Source organism: Pecten maximus, chromosome 3, assembly GCF_902652985.1.
Source record: "Pecten maximus chromosome 3, xPecMax1.1, whole genome shotgun sequence".
NCBI lineage: Eukaryota > Metazoa > Mollusca > Bivalvia > Pectinida > Pectinidae > Pecten > Pecten maximus.
In genome coordinates, this window is record NC_047017.1 from 29,019,454 (window position 1) to 29,043,331 (window position 23,878).

Genomic DNA, 23,878 nt, shown 5'->3' on the forward strand with positions numbered 1-23,878 from the left:
ATAGCATAGCAACAGGGATCTCATTTCATAGCACAGCAACAGGGATCTCATTTTATAGCACAGCAACAAGGATCTCATTTCATAGCATAGCAACAGGGATCTCATTTCATAGCACAGCAACAGGGATCTCATTTCATAGCACAGCAACAGGGATCTCATTTTATAGCACAGCAACAGGGATCTCATTTCATTGCATAGCAACAGGGATCTCATTTCATAGCACAGCAACAGGGATCTCATTTCATAGCATAGCAACAGGGATCTCATTTCATAGCATAGCAACAGGGATCTCATTTCATAGCTCAGCAACAGGGATCTCATTTCATAGCATAGCAACAGGGATCTCATTTCATAGCACAGCAACAGGGATCTCATTTCATAGCACAGCAACAGGGATCTCATTTCATAGCAAAGCAACGGGGATCTCATTTTATAGCACAGCAACAGGGATCTCATTTCATAGCACAGCAACAAGGATCTCATTTCATAGCACAGCAACAGGGATCTCATTTCATAGCATAGTAACAAGGATCTCATTTCATAGCACAGCAACAGGGATCTCATTTCATAGCATAGCAACAGGGATCACATTTCATAGCACAGCAACAGGGATCTCATTTCATAGCATAGCAACAGGGATCTCATTTCATAGCACAGCAACAGGGATCTCATTTCATTACATAGCAACAAGAGTCCCATCTCACACCATAGCAACATGTTTTTCTTCTCCCAACAATAGTAGCAACTGGAAATTCTCATTTCACAGCATAGCAATATGTCTGCTTTCAGAACAGAGCAGCAAGTCTTGATCTTCTCATAACAGAGCAGCACGTCTTGATCTTCTCATAACAGAGCAGCAAGTCTTGATCTTCTCATAACAGAGCAGCAAGTCTTGATCTTCTCATAACAGAGCAGCAAGTCTTGATCTTCTCATAACAGAGCAGCAGGATTCTCTTCTCAGATGTTTACAAGTAACAGTAATTGCAGTTTTATAAACATAACATTAAAGAATCTTTCAGTGGTTGAGCTATCAGCATCTAGTTAACACTTCATTCTCCTAATAAAGAGAGATAACTCTGGTTTCAGTATACATGTCTATGTTCCAATAATCCAATTGTATTTTTTTCCATATAAGAACTCAAGTACAGGTTAATCTACCACTATTCAATCCAACTATTGAATTATTTAATTCGCTTGAATCATGTCAAATTGTTTACGTGTTGAGAAACAACATTTAGCAATGACTGATGACCTGTGGCCTTGAACTAATGATCTTATCAGGTTTCTACATTTTTTTCTTTGACTTCTTTCCCCATTCCAATGAAATTTGCTTCTAGTCATCAAATGTTTTTTGATCGAATAACCTTGGGCCATTGGTCAATCAATTTCACAATGTCTGTAAATTGATGTCACACGTCAGCTGAACCTCTGCATGTAAAGCAGATATACTTCTTTTTAATATGCAAAAAGATCAAGTGGACAGACAAACGGACAGAGAGACAGTTGTAGGGTATTTTCTGTGGTGCAATAGAATACTGTAAGACATCTTCTGGGGTGTAGATTTTTATTTCAATACATATCTGTACTTTCTAACTTTGTTTAAGGATTGTGATCTACATGCATCATATGCCTTCCAGTTTGACATTATATAACAAGACAGATATTACTGGTACCGACCATTGTACTATCTTCATTGGTTCTATACATGTAGACATATTTCTCCTCTTTTCTCTGAAGCTAGACCTTTGCTGGATTTATATAAAAAGTTCTTTGTTCTTTCACCAAATTAAATGTTCTATTGACAATATGAGTGAGCAAAATTTATATCCTTTTTGTACATGTACTTTCTGAGATATAACAAATAATAGTTTATAGCTCAATATATAATTGTCATCCTGTTTCTGGACAGCACGGTAAAATGTGGAAAATTTGAGAAAAGGACCTGTGAATTATTTCTGAAGAAAAGTGATTCCAATCACTCCTAAAATTTCACTATGCATGAAACTGCAGACCATGGGTTAAAAGATCTCTCCAGTACTTTTACAGCCATAGCATTAACAACAGCTTGTTAAGGACATATGAATCGATGATAAAACCATGGACATTGATCTGACTACTATATCAGATGGGAGATCCAGGGAAAAAGGTAGAAAATGGTTTACTTTAAAATTATATCCAATATATCTATGACAGTACAACAAATTTATAGCTACAACCACAAAAGTCGACAGTTGAATGTAACAATTGATAAGAGATTATACTGAAACAATATATTCAAAAGTCAAACATTCCAAACCGCCACAATCCATGACAAGGGAGACAATCATTGTAAATTATCAGTACAATATAGCATTAGTTATGAATGCAACTGACAATTTTGTAGGAGTTTTGTCTGGTTCTTTAAAGGGATTGATTACCTTCTCATGTTACAAAACCTGTATTTTCCGGAAATCACCCTTCAACATTGTTAACCATTATAAATAGCACTGATTGTTATATTTCAGTTTGATGTTTAATTATAAGGTAAAAGGCAATAAATATCAACTGTAACTCTATTATCTCTACGATTAAGTACCATATGGGTACAAGTAAGTACTATGCTAATTAAAACATTAATTCTAAAATTTTAAAATGTCAAAGAACAATAATTCAACAATTTGTTTTTTAATAAAAGTAGTACAGAATACTGCATTATTATCCAGTAAAACTACATATCACATTATGATATATCTAGCTTTAAATCACAATGTTTCTGTACACAATTTACACAGAAAAACTTACTTCTCAACTGATGTTGGGTGAAAGAAAGAATAAACACAACATTGTGACAGAGATTAATTAATCTAGGCCATATATACCTAGCCTTGTACATGTGTGAAGGGCGATTTCTTCTTAATATCAGAATTTTATTTTGAAGATTCTCCAATTTTGACAAGTTTCCCTTTTCTGTTTTGATCAAAATCTTCATCCTAATTTCTTTCGGAAAATGGTAAATTCTTAAAAAAATAAACACATTTCTAATCATATATAACAACTTCATAAGAATCACAAGAAATACTTTTCTAAGGTCAAATTTCCCAAAAAGCTCATTTACCTCAAATCTAGCTTGATCCCTCTAATCAATGAAGTTGTACAGATTGAGACAATCTGACAGAATATGCTGGTTTAACATCTCAGGAGAAATATTTTTACTGAAATCCAAATGTCCTTTGCACAGCGTTTGACATGGAAATAAAGAGACCCCATTTAGTACCAATAAAAAGTCATATCATATACAAGATCCTCTCCCATCACACGACCCATACCGATACATCAGATAATAACTTGTGAACTGCTTTGAGATGGCTCTGTTGCTTGGATATAACTGTGGTATATAGAACTCTATTATCATTATCTAATTATCTAATTTCACAAAACTACACTACACCTTGACTTTCTACAGGGATAAAGCCCATGTGGTTGTGAATTACAGAAGATTTAGTTCACCCTGGAGTACAATCTCAACATGTGGTTCTCATCACCAACACCCTATAAAAAATATTTGTTGGAAAAATATCAAAAATGAATTTTTAAATTTTTGTATCTATGGTTTTGATATGATCTAGTACATGATAGAATTTGATCTAATATCCATACCATACAATAGAGAAATAAATATCAAATAAATACGACAAATCAACAAGGTTCAAATACCACTTCTAAAAAGCCATACACTCAGGTACAAAAACAATAGCTTGAATCCTGGATACTATCACAATTATATTCTTCACTACAAAAAGGTTACATTTTGTGAAAGAAGTTATTTCTCTAGAACTACAAACAGCTTGAAAATAGACAAAGGGCTGCTTTATCCACCAGAGGGACAGCAGTGCTGACCTTTGACCTTCACTGACCTTGTGAAGTTAACCTGTGATGTTAGAACCTGTACAAGCACTAGTAATAGGTGTGATCTATATGTACAGCTGTACATATCTACCAACCAATCACTGATGGGGCTTCCATACCATGATAGCAGCAAAACATCGCCAAGACAACTTTATGGAAATGGCCAATCAATAAAAACATCATGGATTTTAATAACATCCCCTGGATCGGCTTCATTCTGCTGTGCATTATACATCCCACACAGACATGAGTTATTTACAGAGACTGAAGGATGAGTAAGTTCAACTATCATGTCCAACATGCTCTTCAAATCCCTCACTCTCCGTAACGAGGGCACGTTCCAGGATAACTCGACCTTCCTTGTAGCGCTGGTTGTCTTCTGTGGCAAACTCATAGATCCATCCTAGTTTGGCATCGCAATTCTTGCAGGACACATCACGGACCATGTGTCGGCCGGTCAGCATCACCCGATCCTGTACCTCGCTATAGTTGAGGTTTACAACCTTGTTAAACAGGAAGGCTCGTCCAGTTGCTCCTGTTGAGAAGGTACAATGTATAAGTAAAGTTACTGGAGCAATGAAGATACACAATCCACACAAATTATTACTGAATTGTTACTGTTATCATTTTACTTTTGAGAATATTATGATAGACAAGTGGCCCATGGGCCTTTAAGAGCAGTCTGAGTTCTGCAATACAAAGTGATGGTTGATGTTTTTTGTTTTGAAATTAAGAATTAAACTTATTTGACCAGTGTGATGACCTTGAAGGCACATCAAGGACATTCAATTGAACAAACTTTTTAGTTTGCTATCAAAGCATGCCACTGTCCCAGTATCATGACCCTGGGCTATTGGTTTTTAAGAAGTCATTTATTAAAGACCAGCATGCTACTGGCTAAATATCATGATCCTAGGCCAGATGATTATTGAGAAAAAGTCTTTCACAGATTCTAAGACCTTTGACCATTTGACCCTGTGAACTTGAAGGTAGGTCAAGGTCATTTATTTGAACATAATTTGTAGCTATTCATCCAAGTATGCTACTGGCTAAATAGCATGACCCTAGGCCTGTTGATCATTGAGAAAAAGTTGTTCAAAGATTTAAAACTTTTGACCCCTGTGACATTGAAAGTAGGTCAAGGTCATTCATTTGGTAGCCCTTTATCCCAGCATGCTTCGTACTAGTACTGTCCTAATATCATGGGTCTGTGCCTCTTATTTAATGAGGAAGTTGTTTAAAGATTTAAAACACTTTTGATCCCTGTGACATAGAAAGTAAGTCAAAGTCATTGATTTGAACAAAGTTGGTAGCCCTTTATCCCAGCATACTACTGGCCAAATATCATGACCCTGTCGGTTATTAAGAATAAGACATTCAAAGATTTTAAGACATTTGACTCTTGTAACCTTCAGAGGCCAAGGTCCACATTCATTTGAACAATTTTACCAAAAGAATATTGGTAGCCACTTATCCCAGCACGCTACTGGCCCAATTTCATGGCTCTGGGCATCTTGTTTAATGAAAGGAAGTTGTTTAAAGATTTAAACTTTCTTCTGGGTTATTGAGAAGAAGTTAAAAATGTAAATTGTTTTCATGACGCATGAAGCTGGCCATGGACTTCGTCTCGATGACCTAAAAAACAACTAGAGTTAATTGTTATAAGTTTAGATAATAACAATAACCACTAATTTTCATACACATTTGGTTCAATTTAAATCTGAACAGGTATTAATTTTTTTGAGCAATCAACGTCATTGATTAGTTGATGTGTTGATTTTTTTTTTTATTAACTTACCTTAATCTTTCAAAAACTAAAGATTGTGCATAATACACTCTATCATATTGGGTGTATTGACAGACAAGGCAAGTACCTGTGGTCTGTGTTTGTACTCTCATGTAAAATTTGTTTGAACGCCTGGTACCTACCTGTGTTGAGGAGGCATGTTTGTGTACACTTGGTACCTACTTGTGTTGAGAAGGCATGTTTGTGTACACCTGGTACCTACCTGTGTTGAGGAGGCATATTTGTGTACACTTGGTACCTACTTGTGTTGAGAAGGTGTGTTTGTGTACACCTGGTACCTACCTGTGTTGAGGAGGCGCATTTGTGTACACTTGGTACCTACCTGTGTTGAGATGTGTTTGTGTACACTTGGTACCTACCTGTGTTGAGGTGTGTTTGTGTACACCTGGTACCTACCTGTGTTGAGGAGGTGTGTTGTGTACACCTGGTACCTACCTGTGTTGAGGAGGTGTGTTTGTGTACACCTGGTACCTACCTGTGTTGAGGAGGCGTGTTTGTGTACACCTGGTACCTACCTGTGTTGAGGAGGCGTGTTTGTGTACACCTGGTACCTACCTGTGTTGAGGAGGCGTGTTTGTGTACACCTGGTACCTACCTGTGTTGAGGAGGCGTGTTTGTGTACACCTGGTACCTACCTGTGTTGAGGTTTGTTTGTATACACCTGGTACCTACCTGTGTTGAGGTTTGTTTGTATACACCTGGTACCTACCTGTGTTGAGGTTTGTTTGTGTACACCTGGTACCTACCTGTGTTGAGGTGTGTTTGTGTACACCTGGTACCTACCTGTGATGAGGTGTGTTTGTGTACACCTGGTACCTACCTGTGTTGAGGAGGCGTGTTTGTGTACACCTGGTACCTACCTGTGTTGATGAGGTATGTTTGTGTACACCTGGTACCTAACTGTGTTGAGGAGGTGTGTTTGTATACACCTGGTACCTACCTGTGTTGAGGAGACATGTTTGTATGCGCCAGCTGGTACCTACCTGTGAAACGTGTGGATATCAGTTCTGCCCTGTTGGTAAGGGATGTGTCACAGCTGGCACAAGAAAATAGGCGTGTTCCTCCTATGTGTCTCAGGAAGATACGCCCCATTTTTGTTTTTCTAAATGAGAAAGTAGAACATCAAACATGTTGAACTAAAAATAATTTGACGCCTTCCTATAATTAGTCTATTTATAGCATCATATATAGCAATACAAATTACAGAAACGTGCACAAAAAGCTGTTTGTAGTCAAGAACGCTCAATTACAGCTTTGCAAACATTTTTATCAACCAACACATGTGTATTATATATAATTATATGCCAGTTAAAATATGGGTTTGCTATTTAAAATAGCAAAAAATCACTTAAACAGTAATGTTGCAATATATTATTTAATGTCGTATCAATCTATGATATAAGGTAAATAATATTTTCCAGAAAGATGTTAACTGAAAGCATTTTCTACTTATTATTATAATTGGAAAATTGATGTTACTCAAGCAGAAGTATTGCATCAATTTTGGTACTTTCGAACGTAAATCATGTCTATTTTTGCATTTGTATGAGGTTTCATGACTAAATCAATAAGACATGGACGAAAATTTATAAAAAGTTAAATTTAAAGAAATATTTGCTATTTTTAGTAACAGAGCAAAACCTCAATTTGCGAATAATATAATTTGGTAAGTTGGTGGTTTTCCCCAGCCTAAATTATTTCTAAGCTTTAAATTTCAAACAAAATCTAACAAATAAATAAGAATTATAATACATAACCAGGGACTATATGAAGATTATGTATACGTTTCTAAACTAATAAACAAAGTGGATACACGTGACCGAAGTTAACACGTACTGTACATGTATGGTCACGATACCCGACCCCATCAGCTGTTCATCAGATGAAAGGTTGTCATTTCTATTTGTAAAAACAACATACCATTTGAAGGTAGTCTCTATGCGTCATTTCAATTATGATGAAATCCAAACAAAGGTAAACATACATAGGATTTCATACATTAGCATAAGTATGTTATTGTGTATTGTGAGTAATGGGCCTATGGGAATGAAACTCAGTAATGACCTCATCAAAAACATTGCCCACCTCAGATGATTGCAGCCTAATCTAACCTCTACGTCAATTATTTTCCAAGCACGGTTGTAGCAAGAATATCAAATATTGTGACGGTGTTAGTCCTTTCCGTGTGAAATGCTTAGAAATTTACAATCCAAATCTTTTTTCTTCGATGTTCTAGTTTCCTGGGTGTCAGCTGGCAAGAACCAAAACATACCATGACGTTTATGTCACGTGGGGAAATAAACATTTCTCTGACTTTACCCATCGCTTCAATATGAAGGAATAAGAGTGTTTCCGAAATTCCGCGGGAAATGAATTCTACTTCCTATTTGTGCAATACATGCGCATTACGTATTAGTCATACGATCTTCCGGCCAACCCTACTCGGTGTGTCAGGAAGGGAGGTGATGCAAAGATATATTTATCCTCATACGACAAGAAAGATAAGACAAGATGAAACGGTGGCTTACAGGAGACGACGGTAGGAGTAGGGAGCCAGAAGTTTATGAAACCGTTTCTGACGGTTTGAAGAAATTATATCGACAAAAGTTACTTCCACTTGAAGAACATTACAAATTCCATGATTTTCACTCCCCACAACTCGATGACCCCGATTTTGATGCTAAACCGATGGTGCTCCTCATCGGTCAGTATTCCACAGGTAAAACGACCTTCATCAGGTATCTTCTGGAACAGGATTTTCCTGGAATTAGGATCGGCCCTGAGCCGACGACAGACCGGTTTATTGCTGTTATGAATGGAGCCCAGGATGGGATAATTCCAGGAAATGCCCTTGTTGTAGACCCGAAGAAACAGTTCCGACCACTGTCAAAGTTTGGAAACGCATTCCTTAACAGATTCCAGTGTTCGTCGTTGAATAACCCAGTTGTAAATAGCATTACAATCGTCGATTCTCCTGGTATTCTCTCAGGAGAGAAACATAGAGTAGATAGAGGATATGACTTTGCCGGTGTTTTGGAATGGTTTGCAGAGCGAGTTGACAGGATAATTTTACTGTTTGATGCACACAAACTGGACATTTCTGATGAATTTAGACGTGCTATTGATGCAATTAAAGGGTACGATGATAAGATACGCATCGTTCTGAACAAAGCTGACATGATCGACCATCAGCAGCTGATGAGAGTGTATGGAGCGCTTATGTGGTCTCTGGGTAAAGTCCTTGGCACGCCAGAAGTTGCTCGAGTGTACATTGGGTCTTTCTGGGATCAACCTCTGCATTTTGACATGAATCGTAAATTGTTTGAGTTAGAAGAACTAGACCTTTTCAATGATATCCAAAGCCTGCCAAGATATGCCGCCTTAAGAAAATTGAATGATCTCATCAAGAGAGCTAGACTAGCAAAGGTATAGCCAAGTATTCATATACTGTATATATATATATATATATGTTAACTATATATAATCAAAGTTTTTCATGTACATTTTGCTATAAATTATGGGTTATGTGTTGAGAACTCCATTTGACATCAACCATCTTGTTTTCGCAAGATGACTTACAATTGATATGAGAATGCCCAATGGAATGGGTTTTAGTATAAATTTTGATTTATTTCCACATGTCTTTTAAACAGTTTTTATTAGCTTGAAGGGTACAAAGTGCCAGTGAATTATTGTATGGTGCATTATATGTTGTCCATCTAGAAAACTTTAAGCAACTGAAAACTGATATTTGGCCGGGAGGTACATAGGGAAGCGTACATAAACGTGTCCTATATTCCAAGTCACAGATCTAAGGCAGTATATACTACACATGACCAATGTGCTTCTCATCACAGGGCTTTTTCTCACTAGTTTGGGATGGGGCTTTTTTGTCTCATTTTGGTAGTGAATTTTTCAGTAGTAAACTGCAAATTTTGGTAATTTTAATGGCTTATAGAATGAAATAATTTCAATTGGGAATATTAATGGGGCCCATTGATGGTCCCAAAATGCCCTGAGAAAAAGCCCTGCCATCATGCTTCAAATTGCTGCATTATACGTATACATTATCATTCCCCTGATGCATCAGTAAATTATATCACATTTGTTATAAATTATGTATACCATTTCCTGAAACATCACTAACATGTTATGGTCAATTGCAACATGAAAATTGGAATTTGCACTTTTATGGTTACCGTATTCCATATTACTAGCTATGTGAGAGATTCAGCCCCTCTGGACCTCTTGTTTTATGAATTTTTATTTAAAGTTATTTTTGAAGGTATGTATGATAACAAAAAAAGTCAAAATTAATAAAACAAAAACAAGAGAAATGTAGATTAAATAAAATACATTAATCTCACACAATCAAGACTGTCTACTTGGAGTGGGGTTATAATATACAGTATATAATTGTCACTTGAAAATACTGGTATAAAAAAATTAAAAAGTATATATATTTAAGGAATCAAACTACATTTTGTAATGAGTGTGACTCCAGTAGTTAGAGTATACATATCTATGAGTCTCTAAGGTGGAAGTTCAGATTCCCAGTCCATATAAGCTGTACTGCATAATTTCCCATAACAGATAAATTTGTTTTAAAGAAATATGGCCTGTAAACTTGACAAGGAGATACCAATTGTAGCCTGAAATGTCTTTTGTGACATTTTCTCTATCTTAAATAATAAGTCACCTGTTAGAAATGCGCTTTAAATGAACATTAATTACTGAGTTAATCAATATCCATCCTGTCGGGTGGTAAAATTATTTTTTTCTCTGCTTAATACTAATGAGTACTGCATCAGGGATGACATATATATATGATCACTGACATTCTTAAGCTTATTCATGAAACATCTTGGTGGTTCTGTAAATGTTTTAGTAAGGTTTGAATGTTGTGAGTATTTGAACATGTCCAAATGATACCATTTTAAGTACAATAATGCTTTAGATTTCTCTTATTGATAAACTGAATTCATAAGTAAGAAAATATGTGTGCTTACTAAATTCAGCCTGGATTCACTCTGATCCAAATGTATACATAGGAAATATATATATTGATAATATCTGACATTTTGAGCCTTACCATCTGATCATGGTCATGAAAACAAGTTTGTCTTTACCTGACAGACTGAGCATATCAATTCCTAAAGTCTGGATTATGTACCCCTGTATATATACCTACAGATACTCTACAAAAGAAAATGACATATCATGGACTCGCCTAAAAGATCTTGGGTGGGTACAAATTTAGAGATGAGATAGAAACCTTTACAATGATTTGAGAGTTTATGTATAATCTTTAGTTTTTCTGAAGCTTGAATTCTGCCTAAGCCAATATTATATATATGGTATATATATTACCCTAGATAGAATAAGTTTGTGTGTGAAAGTTGTACAAGTTGGTGATGAGAAAACATTTTTGCATGTACTTGTTGTGTCTTGAATACTGATAAAAACCAAGGGTCTACAACAAGTTCAGGGCCTGGTGTCGGATTACAGTGAAAACTGCCACTCATGTGTCTGGGTCAGGCTTGCAAGCCATTAGCTAAAACATTCACTTAAAATAAACAAGTGATGATGTAAACAACATGAAATAATTCAGGAAGTATGTATCTATTCCATTGTTTTTGTACATGTGTTAATAATCTAATTTTATTTATCAGTTTGATGATACAACTTTACATGTATTTGTCAGTTTGATAAGATAATTTTATTTATCGGTTTAATAATAAGTAATATACTGTAGTATAAAACATTGTACTGATGAACATGAAGCACCCCCTACTCAACCCTAGGCTTTTGACCATCACACACCAACCCTAGGCTTTACCCTTGACACACACCAAACCTATGTTTACCCTTGCCACACACCAACCCTAGGCTTTTGACCCTTGTCACACACCAACCCTAGGTTTACCCTTGTCACACACCAACCTTAGGCTTTACCCTTGTCACACATCAACCCTAGGCTTTTAACCCTTGTCACACACAAACCCTAGGCTTTACCGTTGTCACACACCAACCCTAGGTTTACCCTTGTCACACACCAACCCTAGGTTTACCCTTGTCACACACAAACCCTAGGCTTTACCGTTGTCACACACCAACCCTAGGTTTACCCTTGTCACACACCAACCCTAGGATTACCCTTGTCACACACCAACCCTAGGCTTTTAACCCTTGGCCGCACCCTTTCCCAAAGCTATATATGCATACCCTTGTCACACACCATGCCAACACTTAGGCTTTTAACCCTTGCCACACCCTTTCCAAAAGCTATGTCCTTAACCACACTCCTTCCCAAGGCTGTAGACTTAGCCACACTCTTTCGCAAGGCTGAACTCTTGCCACACCCCATAGTGAAGCTAAACCCTTGGCTGTACCGCATCCTGAGGCTAGCTGTACCCTTAGCCACCACCCCCTTCACGAGGCTATACCCTTGATCACACCCCTTCAAATGCTCTCTTTTGCCCTCATGCAATACCGGTACCCCTTCCCTGCAGTACTCCCACATCCCTAGGACCTGAGCCTTAGTCTGTACCCGGGTCTACCCTATATGCATATATAGGTCATATCTGCCCCTAATCCATCATGATCACTAGGTTGTGGCTATACATGCATTGATCCTTATCTGTACCTTTATAAAATTTCCAAGGCTGATCATGCAGACCTCCCCATCCTGTCCCATACCCTAAGCTTACACCTTAATATCCAAATGGTTGACCTACGTTTTATTTGAAGGGTACATGGTCAGTAATGTTAACATCACTATAGTTTATAACTTTGTCTGGAAATTTCACTACCAATGTAAATAGTTGTTATAAAAATGTTCAATGGTCCTAATTATAATGTACATGTCATGATGATGAGCCTGTGAGGGCTATAGTGGACCAATGGGTATATGTATAGTCAGACTAATGAATACACCTGTCCACTACACTTTGATTTGAGTCAGGTACATGCCTATAGCAGTCACAGGTGTTACACTTATGTTAGTGCCTGTAATTACTGGAGCTCTGCCAGGGCTAGCTGGGGGCTGCAACACAAACTTAATGATGCTAAGTACGTGTAATGTAATGTCTACTTATTGGGAATTCAAGTGTCCAAAATACTTGTCTGCATTGGAGTTGGGGTGTTATAGTGACACAGTCAGCAGAAATTGGTGGGGCATTGAACATCACAACAAAAAATGTCTCATTCAATTGCAAATACAATCTTTGTTTTCTTCCATAATACATGTGATCTGTTGAGAAATGTCACAGCCAATCAAACTCTCCAAAATTTGTGTCGTATTGATGATAGGCATGCTCCAGTTCATGACACAATGCCATCTTACAGTTATTGACATCTTGACCTATGTATTGAAAATGTACATAATTCAATATTGGATGTCATAATGTAGATTTTCCCGAAATCCTAAATGCATGCCGCCTTTTCATCAATGAGTACTATACCATGTTACAGGTATCTAACTATATATAATTGCTCTTGGTCCTATTTTTATTCATCAGATCTTATACAAGCTACTCTGCATAACATACCTCTGGGTATATAAATATACTGGCACTGGTAATAGAGTTCGGACCCTAGACTTCATAATCATTAGAATAACAACAACCCGATATGAGAGTTATATCCCTTAATTGGTACATGGATTTTGATACCTGATCAGGTAAAAGCAGATGATTAGCCATAGAAGACATTTATTTGCAGACTGGGACAAGTTGTTGTAGAGTTATATGATGAGTATCCATGTACAAATGTATTGTTTATATTCCTTTGAGATAAAGTTCGAACAACCTGATCAAGCTAGTTCTTGTTATGCTGCAATTGGTTTTATTGCATGTTGCATATGATTGGCAGTGTATGATATATATGTATACTTATTATATATATGTGTATCGCATAAAACATGTAACACACAAAAGAGGTAACCATGGTGATGTACTGTATAATGTGTATATGGTAGTCTATAGGAGAAAGTGGTTGTTACAGAGGCAACTCTACAATACCTGGTTTAGACCAGAGAGGCCAACCAGATTCCAAGGTGATAGATTGATGGTATAGTTATGATAATATAACCTGCAAGATTACCATAAAAATCAACGCCTATTCACACTATACCTACAATGTATGACTGTCTTATAAATGTCCACATCCTAATGAGATGTATATAACAACAGTCCTGTGGACCAGACTTAGGCCATTAGATAGTCATATACAGTAGTATTATATGATTTATATTCCTATACCAGTAGACTATAATTAATATCATAGACAGTATTGTTTTCTGTGGGAATATGCTACTATATATCTACTTGTACATTACATAGTTTGGCAGAAAGTAACATGATTATATTTGGAGTTTGCTTTATTAAACACATTTATCAATCAGAGCTCTATACTATAGCTTAAAAACACAAATGAAGGAAGAAAAAAAAAAAGACTTTTGCCATGACCAAATGTAATCGCAAACTACAGGGCTAAATCCCCTAGCAGAAATGTTCAGAACTGTTACCACTAAGTCCAGTCAACATTTCACTGTCAGAGTGATAAACAGCCTGATACCCTAACATGATCATAGAGACAAATTGTCTGTTTGATAGTGTGAACACCTGAATCATCACATACATTTTAAACACATTCACAGACCTACACTTCATTTTCTCTTTATGCAGTTGTTTGCTTTAGTCCCTTAAAACATCAAGATAAACAATTACCTATCAACAGCAATTCATGCATATTTTAAATTTAGATATGATTGCTTCATAGATATAAAATATACCAGGTGTGTACACAAGTCGAACTAAAGGGACAAGATTATAACTGTCACGATCGGAAAAAGTTGTAGGATTTATTATGCATTTTTGCAGTTTGATATTTTATTTCTATATCTATCAGAAAAGTAAATGAATATTGATTTCAGTGTTTGCATTAATTTGCATATGTACATACATTTACCCTAGATGTCTGTTTCACTACCTAGATGTCTGTTTCACTACCTAGATGTCTGTTTCACTACCTAGATGTCTGTTTCACTAGAAATATGATAATATATATACTATTCCTACTTTTACAGGTGCATGCCTACATCATCAGTCACCTGAAGAAGGAGATGCCCTCCATGTTTGGGAAGGACACAAAAAAGAAGGACCTGATCAAGGGTCTGGGTGAGACATACGCAGCTCTTCAGAGGGAGCACCAGATCTCTCCGGGAGACTTTCCCAGTCTATCCAGGATGCAGGAACAGCTTCAGCACCATGATTTTACCAAGTTCCATGTCCTCAAACCAAAGCTTATAGAGGTGGCCGATCAGATGCTCGCCCAGGACATCGCACGCCTCATGCAAATGATTCCCTTGGAGGAGGCAGCAAGCGCCCAGAAAGGTCCGGGAGTGCAGGGGGGAGCCTTCGACACCATGAGTGAGAGTGTGTTCGGATATGGGCGAGGAGAAGGTATTGATGAAGGCCGTGGGGATCATGAATGGGTGGTCAACCAAGAAAAATACAAATATGATGAGGTGTTTGATAAGCTCAATCCTGTAGATGGTAAAATCACAGGTGCATCTGCCAAGTCGGAGTTAGTGAAATCCAAGTTGCCAAATTCAGTGTTGGGAAAGATCTGGAAGTTGTCAGACATTGACAAGGATGGGATGTTGGACATGGATGAATGGGCACTAGCTAACCACTTAGTGAAGGTCAAGTTAGATGGAAGTGATTTACCTGGAGAACTTCCAAAACATTTAGTACCACCATCAAAACTTAACTTTGTGTAAAATGATGCCATCTTGTAACTATGTACATGTTGTATTGAACACTGAGGTTTTTTACATGCAATACCAGAGTTTGGCATCTCATATTCTATTAAGAATTGGAAAAGCATGTTGGGCAAAATTATTTTACAGAAGAGAGCTCAAGGGAGACAACTCAGATCTAGTTGGTTGGTATATTACATGTAGAATCTGGTTACTGTATGTTGTGTGATAGTCAGTGTCATATATCCGTCAATGAACATAGTTTAACTGAGTACCAATACATCACAGTTCTATGAAAAACCGATTCCCTGAAACCTGTAGTTTAGATTAAAGGCATTCCTAGACAGACTCATTATATAGACACCAGTAAACAGTAATTTTATAGATTTGGAATGTTCCTGGTACAGCATATACTGTACAAACAAATAAATGTTTACATTGGAGATTTTTGAAGATTCATTGCCATTATTTTTCTTTTCAAGAATTTATTTTTAATGAAGACTTTGCAATGAGTAGGATTATAAGAAATTATTTTTTTGTTATTTTTTATTAAAGTTACAAATTGTAATGTGCCATAAATTTCCAACTCTCGCATACAGTGATCTAGGCACGAGCTAGGTAGCTCAGAACAAGCTAATATTTTCACTTGAAAGAAAACTTTGTATGAAATTTAAAATGCAGGAAGATACCATTGATGCCTATTGTACATGAATATTTTATTCATTTATTGCCTCCTTTTAGTCAATTATTTGATACACCTGTACAGGAACATTGTATCCTAATTCACATGTACACCTGTACAGGAACATTGTATTCTCATTACTATGTTCATTTGATCAGCATGGTTCTGAATCTTGTTTTCATTTCAACATTAAGCTCATATTGTCTACAGGTTAAATATGTACCGTATACTGATTTTATCATTGAAATATTAATTGTTAAATGTAGGAAGTCCATATATTTTGTGAGCACTGTATATGTAGCATGCATATGTGACCTGGTACATACAGATGAATAAATAAATGTCCATAATGAACAGATTATAGAGAGGTTACAGAAAGGTGATGCATTCAGGAAAAGTAGTCTTTGTCAGAGATTGTCCTGTCTGTTAGAAATAGATTATAAAAGTTACAGAAAGGTGATGCATTCGGGAAAAGTAGTCTTTGTCAGAGGTTGTCCTGTTTGTTAGGGATAGAATATAGAGTTTACAGAAAGTTTATACAGTCAGGAAAAGTAGCCTTTGTCAGAGATTGTCCAGTATTTTAGAGATATAGAGGTTACAGAAAGGTGATAGTCAGGAGAGAAGTAGTCTTTGTCAGAGATTGTCCAGTATTTTAGAGATATAGAGGTTACAGAAAGGTGATAGTCAGGAGAGAAGTAGTCTTTGTTAGAGATTCAGCATTTCTGTTACAATATATTTTTACACCAAACATCCATGGTGTTAAAATTGTGCTTGTTTAAGATTGATGTACAGTTTAATTGTGGTGTGATGGCTACATCGTTTGTGTTGATATGGGTCGGCTCTAGACCTCACAGCTCATAGCCTAACAAATTAAAGGTTAAGGAAGATACTGTGTTTATATGGTGTGGATGTACAGGATCATTGATTTACAAGCTTCCCACAGTGATGTATTACATCATCAGAATATGTTCATCCTAGAGCTTTGATACGGCAGCAGCAGTTTGGTCTTCACCAGTCATGATCAATGGACTCTAGAGTCTCATTAAGGTATCAGTTTTTGGACAAGGTATAACAACTGACTGTGGTCATCACTGGTCAATGCATGAACTTGCAGTCTATAATGGTCAATATATAGTGGTAACTGTGGTCACTTTGGTCAATGTGTGGTCGTTTGCTAGTAGAAGAAGTGTAGTTCTCCGCTAGTGACATCAGTGTTGAGTGTATAGACTAGAGGTGTGATTGCTTTCTGGTGGTAAGTTGTTTGTGTAATTATATGTTGAGAACTGTAAATACTGGATATCGGATGTTTAGACATGGTGATGAGGTCCACACAAGTAAAAATGTACAGTAAATAGAATATAAACACATTAATATCAAATTGTAGAACACAAATTTCCTGTTGATATATTTAATAGAAAATACAGTCATATATAAACCATGAGTATTTGTAACCTATACTATTTTGAAGCCTATAAAGTTTATTATGTTACAGTTATTGTATATACTACCTACATGTATTTCATGGGTATCACATATGCATGCATCTTGTTTGATAACATTTCTACCAATCGCAGATGTATCCATATTTATTTAGGATTCTTTTATTATTTAATTAGATAATTTAGATCATTTAATATAATGAATAAGCAGATTTTGTTTTAGTTTTTTAGATGGAAAATTATATTTTTCAGTTTGGGATGTTGGATATAGAGTACATTAATGTCTTATAATGACTAACAATTCAGATCTCTTGGATTTTATCAATCACATTTTGTTGGCAATCAGGTTCCCCATTTGTACCACTTTTTGAATGGTCATGACATCACATCACAGACCGCAGATGTCTAAACACTGCCAAGTAGACAGACTGTTTATGTGCCCCACATTATGGCTGTTACAGTGACCAGTTAAAATACTACCATGGTAGGATGGTAGGATGGTGGTAGGATGGTAGGATGGTAGGATGGTAGCATGAAGTGGTCTAAAGAAGTATTAAGTTTGCTCCTTGATACTGCAAACATCTGTGAAGGATGTATCTTAATTTCATGGGTGTTCAACAGTACAGTTTTGCTATTTTAGTGTAGTAATTTGTGCTTGCTTGGTTGAAATGCATAAACCTACAATGGTCATTTCTCATAAGGTAGACAACTCCACAAAACACATAATTAAATGACATGTATTATGTGTAAGATCAGTTTATGTGGATGTTATATCTGTTATCTGTACAAATGCACACTGTACTTAATATTTCTGATGGTGCTAGGCAATATCGGCTAGGGCACATGTACAACTGGTGTCTGGTGTGTCATGCTTGAATGATTAAGTGCATTCTCCACATTTTAAAAAGTAATCGAATTATGAAAATAATAGGAAATGGAAAGTAGAAATTACTTGTGTGTGTAGTACACATGGGAAATGGAAACAGTTGTGTCCAGAAACGAAAACCTGGGCGATTGTGATTTCACTGTCTAAACACTAACAGTACTTACGGTAGTGTGGAAGTGCTCAAGTCTGGCCAGGCTCTGTGTCAGTTGGTAGTGTTATTTATGTTGTGCTATGTTCGTTACAATATACAATACCTGTTTTTGTGTCTATTTTAGTTTATTTTGTTAGATTTTGAGTTAATGAGAATTATACATTATTTGGGCTGGTTAAGTTTTGTTGCTTAGTTTTGACATGATTTCATTGTTACTTTAAGAATTAATTGGTTATGGTAGTGGAAATAGTTTTTAGATATTCGGTGAATTTGTTAACACTTTGCCACAGGTCCTCAAGCACAGAATTCTTACTATGAATGATCTGCCTTGATACAAAAAAGAAAAAATAAATAAAACGGTTTAAAAATATTAATCACTGTGTATTTGCCACCATAGAGACTACAGTCAGTATATACACCATCTGCATAACAGGGGTTTGTTATTGCTCAAAAGTTATACTAGTTATTTTATAGGCAGGTGTTTTTTAAATCCTATCTTGCTTGAAGACATATATATATCAGTCACTGAAAAATGGTTTATAACTGGTGTTTTTTATGAAATTAAATTTTATCAAGTCATACTTGTTTTTAAATTATGGGAAAAACACAAAGAATGTAAGTGCCAGCCTTCCTTACAGGGGCACTATATTATTTCTGCCATTTACACTGGAGTTGAAATCATAACTATGTAGACATGTTTACTGAATCTGCTGGGATTTGTTCTAGTCATACTTCACCGGACAGCTTATGTAATTATTAACTAATTAATAACCACCTAGTACTTAATAACGAACCACCCATTGATCTCTCATTTCTTTTTTATAACATCGTCAGTCTAGACATGGTAAAAAGATCATATATCGCTGTACAGCAGATTGTTCACTTTGTGGTTTGTTAACAGAAAACAGGTTTTGTCGTTACTATTGTCTGAATAACTGGTTGACTGCGGTGATGATTGTTAATATATAATTGTTAATTTGAGAGTTCCAAATAATACCAACCATTCCTTAAAAAATGGCAAAGTAATTTTTTTATCCTCTCATTTTCTTACCTGTCTGTTTATATCTGCCTATTGTATTGTAATACACACTTGTGATAGCAGACATAAAACCCAACACATTGGTTCTGATAACTGTTGAATCTTTCTAAACAAGCTCCAACCCAATAATAAGCATACCTATTTATTATGAATTATAAACCATCTTTTGTGTGCAATATAAAATATTACCATATTTTGAAAACCAATGTTTTTATTTACGTATGTCTTAATGTAGATTTGTAACCGTTTATGTTAATGTAATTAAGGCTATTGTGTTCTCTGACCTTGGTTGCTATGCATGGTCTGGTAACCATGGTTACTGTGTTGCCGGTATATGTTCTATCAAATATTTGTGAAATGTAACTAATAATACACTGCTTACAATGTTCAAACATCTGAATAAATCAATTTACCAAACACAGATGTGTTAGTTATGTTCGAATAGTTACTTTAACAAATAGATGGTTTTTAGCTTACATGGCACAAAGTGTCAGTGAGCTTATGGTATGGTGCATGAGTGAGCGTCCATTTTCCGGTAGCCATCATCTGTCTGTCTGTCTGTGAATCAACTTTAAACTTCTTTTAGAAAAGTATATGCAAATGAGAACTGATATCTGGCCTGGAAGTGAATGTTTGACCTTGACCTATTCTCAAGGTCACGTGTCAAATATGTAAAACTTCTATTATCATATTCTCATTTTTCAGAAAACCCATAGGGCTCATGTTTTGTCAGCAGGTATCTAGGACAGAGCGGTATAGTTTCCTCCTATATATGACCTTTGACCTATTTAAAAGTCTCGGGGATTGATTCCCGAATCTTCTCAAGTTTCAGAAGAACCAGAGGTCTGATATTTTGCCAGCAAGTACTAAGGGCAGAATGGTAGGAAATATGCAGTTTCCTCTTATGAATAATCTTTACTTATTTTCAAGATCACAGGTAGAAAATTCATTTGGGCATCTTCTTTTCAAGTTCTAAAAGACACAGGGCACTCGTCTTTGACCTTTAGGTACCTGCTATCTGAAGGGTTCTTTCTCAAATTTCGTATGTAAGTTTCCCTCAATCTCTAGTTGTGCATATTGCACTTGGGAACCGATCAGAAAACAACATGACCGACAGGCGCCCATCTTCGATTTTGATAATTGAAGATTGTTATCGCTATTTCACAGAAAGTACAAAAGGAATCTTTCTCAAATCTCATATGTACGTTTCCTTTGGTCCCTAGTTAAGCATATTGCATTTTGGGACCGATCGGAAAACAACATGGTCCACAGGCGGCCATCTTTGATTTTGATATTTGAAGTTTGTTATCGCTATTTCTCGGAAAGTTCTCATATTTCATATGCAAGTTTCCCTTGGTCCCTAGTTGTGCATATTACATTTTAGGTCTGATCAGAAAACAACATGGCTGACAGGTTGTTCCTGCTATATCGTGTTATATAAATTTATTAAATGTTTTGAAAAAAGAGAAAAGATCAGTCTTACATTTGACTGATACGAATCATTCAATAGTGGGCGCCAAGATTCCTCTGGGATCTCTTGTTTGAGATACACGATCGCGAGGGGCTAAAAGGAAAGAAAAATAATCGGATATTGCTTTGGTAATATATGAATAACTATTGGATGTCTGATATTGAAATTTTCTATATCCTCCCAACATATATGTTTTTACTTTCTATGAATCTATACTCCTTGTTTGTGGAATACACTTAATTAACCCCGTGTAGAAGTGACATGATACTGACACTGCTAATCATGGTACGATCCTCCCATATTGTTACTGAAAGTTGAATATTAACGTTTATCGTCATATGACAGCATTTTTCAAATCGTATCCCATCACAGCAGAAACAAAAACAGGCTAAAGCAAGGCTTCTATAAATTAATTAACTTTTCAGAAGGCTTGAAAAGTTATTCTGATGAGATGTTTGAGGCCATTGTTTCAACAAAAAATAAACACTATAAACCAAAGTCCAAAGTCTACGTGTAGTGTTATGAGTGTAAGTGGAAATACAGTGTAACATGACCGAAAATAATCAAATCTACCTCTTGTGATTAAACAGCGCAAATGAGATCAAACTTAATGCCTGACATGATAGAGAGTTTTAAATAGGCTGAACAATTATTTCTTAACCTTACAAAACATGGACAATGAACAATTTCTCAGAACCTCTCTTGGCTCCAATTTCCTGTCTGATCAACTCATCACCGATGAATTTGAAGTGTGTAATATTTCTGAGAATACTAATGAATGTCGTAGATGATGGCACGGGACACATCTCGGTACGAACTACTCCCCCTACGGGAGGGGTCTTGTAAACTTACTGTGGATTTTTTTCCAAATCCATATTTCTTACTTTAAAATAACGCTGTCGGTATCTTGTTTTTTTTCTGTATTTGATCTGAACAAGGGGAGTAAAGATTGATAATAAATAAAAATGTTTAATCAATACCATCGAATGAAAAGTAACGATACAGCGTCCTAGAAATGATCGCTTACAAGACCTAAAGGTACTTCATACTCCCACCAGGATTACCTTTGATTGATATATTGATTACAGACGAGACAATATTATGTAGGGGAATAGGTACATTTAATGTATGTGTATAAGCAACAGTTGAAAATGATACATACGATTGTTTATATTGACGATTCAGTCGTGAGGCTAAGTGGGTACGGCGCTGCGCTAAGTATTAGGTTTAGTATAACGTGTTATAACCCGGAAGGGCTTTGTTTTTTTCCTTTAATACCCTCGGACTTTGCTTGACGTGTTGTTTGTGTGTGCATTTTTTGTTTGTTGGTATTTGTTGTATCGGTTTTCATATTCTGCATTCCGACAATTGACGTATCAGACAACCTTTACAACTACATTTGTATATATACACAAGAACATAAATGAGTATCGTAGCCAAAACAGACCGGTACACTTTTAACTACAAAAGAACATAACTGAGTACCATAGCCTAAACCGGCCGGTATACTTTTAACTACAAAGCAACATACATGATGAGTTGGGAAAAAAAGTAAAAATATGGAAATGCCGCTACATTGTATACTCGAGTTATTCCCCTTACAACGCAAATCACTCTTTATCAGTTTTATGAAAAACAATTCTCAAGCACAATAATTAAATTAGAAAACACATTTCTTTTAAGAAATAGTGACGAACGTAAGTGTAGGAAGGCCAATACTGACCGGTTCACTTTTCATTATAGAAGTGCATAAAAGTAACCGACCGGCATCGAAGGGATAAAATGTTAAAATCGGGGATAGGAAAGCTTACTCGAGTTATTCCCCTTGTAACACAAATCACTTTAAATATATCGGTTTTCAGGAAAACACCTCCCATGTTGATTTTTCACTCTCATAATCGTGTTTAAAGAGATATTGACGCATGTTTTCCAAAAGCTCATTATTCGTACCGATAATAACTACCAGCCAAATTTCAACATTCAAAAATCGCATTTCTCTTAATACGTTTTTTTTTTTTTGTCGTTTCACATTAAAAATTTACGTATATATCGAATACTAGCCGCAATATACTGCTCGGCTTGAGATATCTTCTCTTTAGCTCGATCGGTCGAGCGTAAGACTAGTAAGCCAGACGTCCCGGGTTCGATCCCTAGCGGAAACAGTAATTTAGTTAATTATGGCTCTGTTACATATCAATTAATAAATAGAAAATGATTGATATACATTATCTTTAGATCCCATACATTTAAAATCACCACACGTTGTCATTAAAGCACTTAAAATCGACAGAAATATTAGTAAGATATTCAAAACAATACAGGAGGATAAAAAAGGGGTGTTCAAGGAGGAAACACGGCTTTTTAGCTCACCGGTTATACGAGTAACCGTGAGCTAATGCTGTACCCCCGGCGTCGGCGTCCCACCCTAATTTAAAGTTTTGGGGATCAGTTTTTGGAAAGCTTGTAAGTCCAAAAGTATACACCTCACACCCTTCTAATATAGTTTATACATTCATTAGGTGTCTAGGAGTGATGTTATGGCAAAATCATGCAGAAAAAAAATTGCGATTTTTTTCACATTTTTAGCACCAAAATCCACTCTAAAGTTTTTGGGGGCAAGTCCAAAAGTATGCACCTCTGACATACCCTTCTAATTTGGTTTCACATTCATTAGAGGTCCAGAAGTGATGTTATGGCATTATGTTCTAATTCACCAGTTCAAACGAACATAAATTATTTATCAAATAAAACTCAA

At 36.1% G+C, this 23,878-nt stretch overlaps 2 protein-coding genes across 3 annotated transcripts; one reads left to right on the forward strand and one right to left on the reverse strand.

The window, feature by feature from the left end:
• Positions 1-1,547: 1,547 nt before the first annotated feature.
• Positions 1,548-7,980, reverse strand: LOC117323838 (protein yippee-like 5). 2 transcript variants are annotated; one of them, XM_033879319.1, is made up of 3 exons: positions 7,778-7,980; positions 6,676-6,794; positions 1,548-4,420 (listed from the first exon to the last, which is right to left on the reverse strand). In XM_033879319.1, the coding sequence occupies exons 2-3, from the start codon at positions 6,782-6,784 to the stop codon at positions 4,167-4,169; spliced, it is 363 nt and encodes a 120-aa protein (XP_033735210.1). In that variant the 5' UTR covers positions 6,785-6,794; positions 7,778-7,980; the 3' UTR covers positions 1,548-4,166. The 2 variants fall into 2 exon arrangements, with proteins under 2 accessions (XP_033735210.1, XP_033735212.1); XM_033879321.1 differs by lacking the exon at positions 7,778-7,980 and adding an exon at positions 7,613-7,763.
• Positions 7,981-8,096: 116 nt separating this feature from the next.
• Positions 8,097-17,517, forward strand: LOC117323837 (EH domain-containing protein 3-like). Its single transcript, XM_033879318.1, has 2 exons — positions 8,097-9,118; positions 14,781-17,517. The coding sequence occupies exons 1-2, from the start codon at positions 8,204-8,206 to the stop codon at positions 15,474-15,476; spliced, it is 1,611 nt and encodes a 536-aa protein (XP_033735209.1). The 5' UTR covers positions 8,097-8,203; the 3' UTR covers positions 15,477-17,517.
• Positions 17,518-23,878: the final 6,361 nt, after the last annotated feature.

Bases quoted from the DNA above. Each gene is read 5' to 3' on its own strand.
- LOC117323837 (XM_033879318.1), top strand. From the start codon at position 8,204: ATGAAACGGTGGCTTACAGGAGACGACGGTAGGAGTAGGGAGCCAGAA. The intron at 9,119-14,780 runs GTATAGCCAAGT...CTACTTTTACAG, and splicing joins AGAGAGCTAGACTAGCAAAG to GTGCATGCCTACATCATCAG.
- LOC117323838 (XM_033879319.1), bottom strand. From the start codon at position 6,784: ATGGGGCGTATCTTCCTGAGACACATAGGAGGAACACGCCTATTTTCT. The intron at 4,421-6,675 runs GTAGGTACCAGC...CCTTCTCAACAG, and splicing joins GATATCCACACGTTTCACAG to GAGCAACTGGACGAGCCTTC.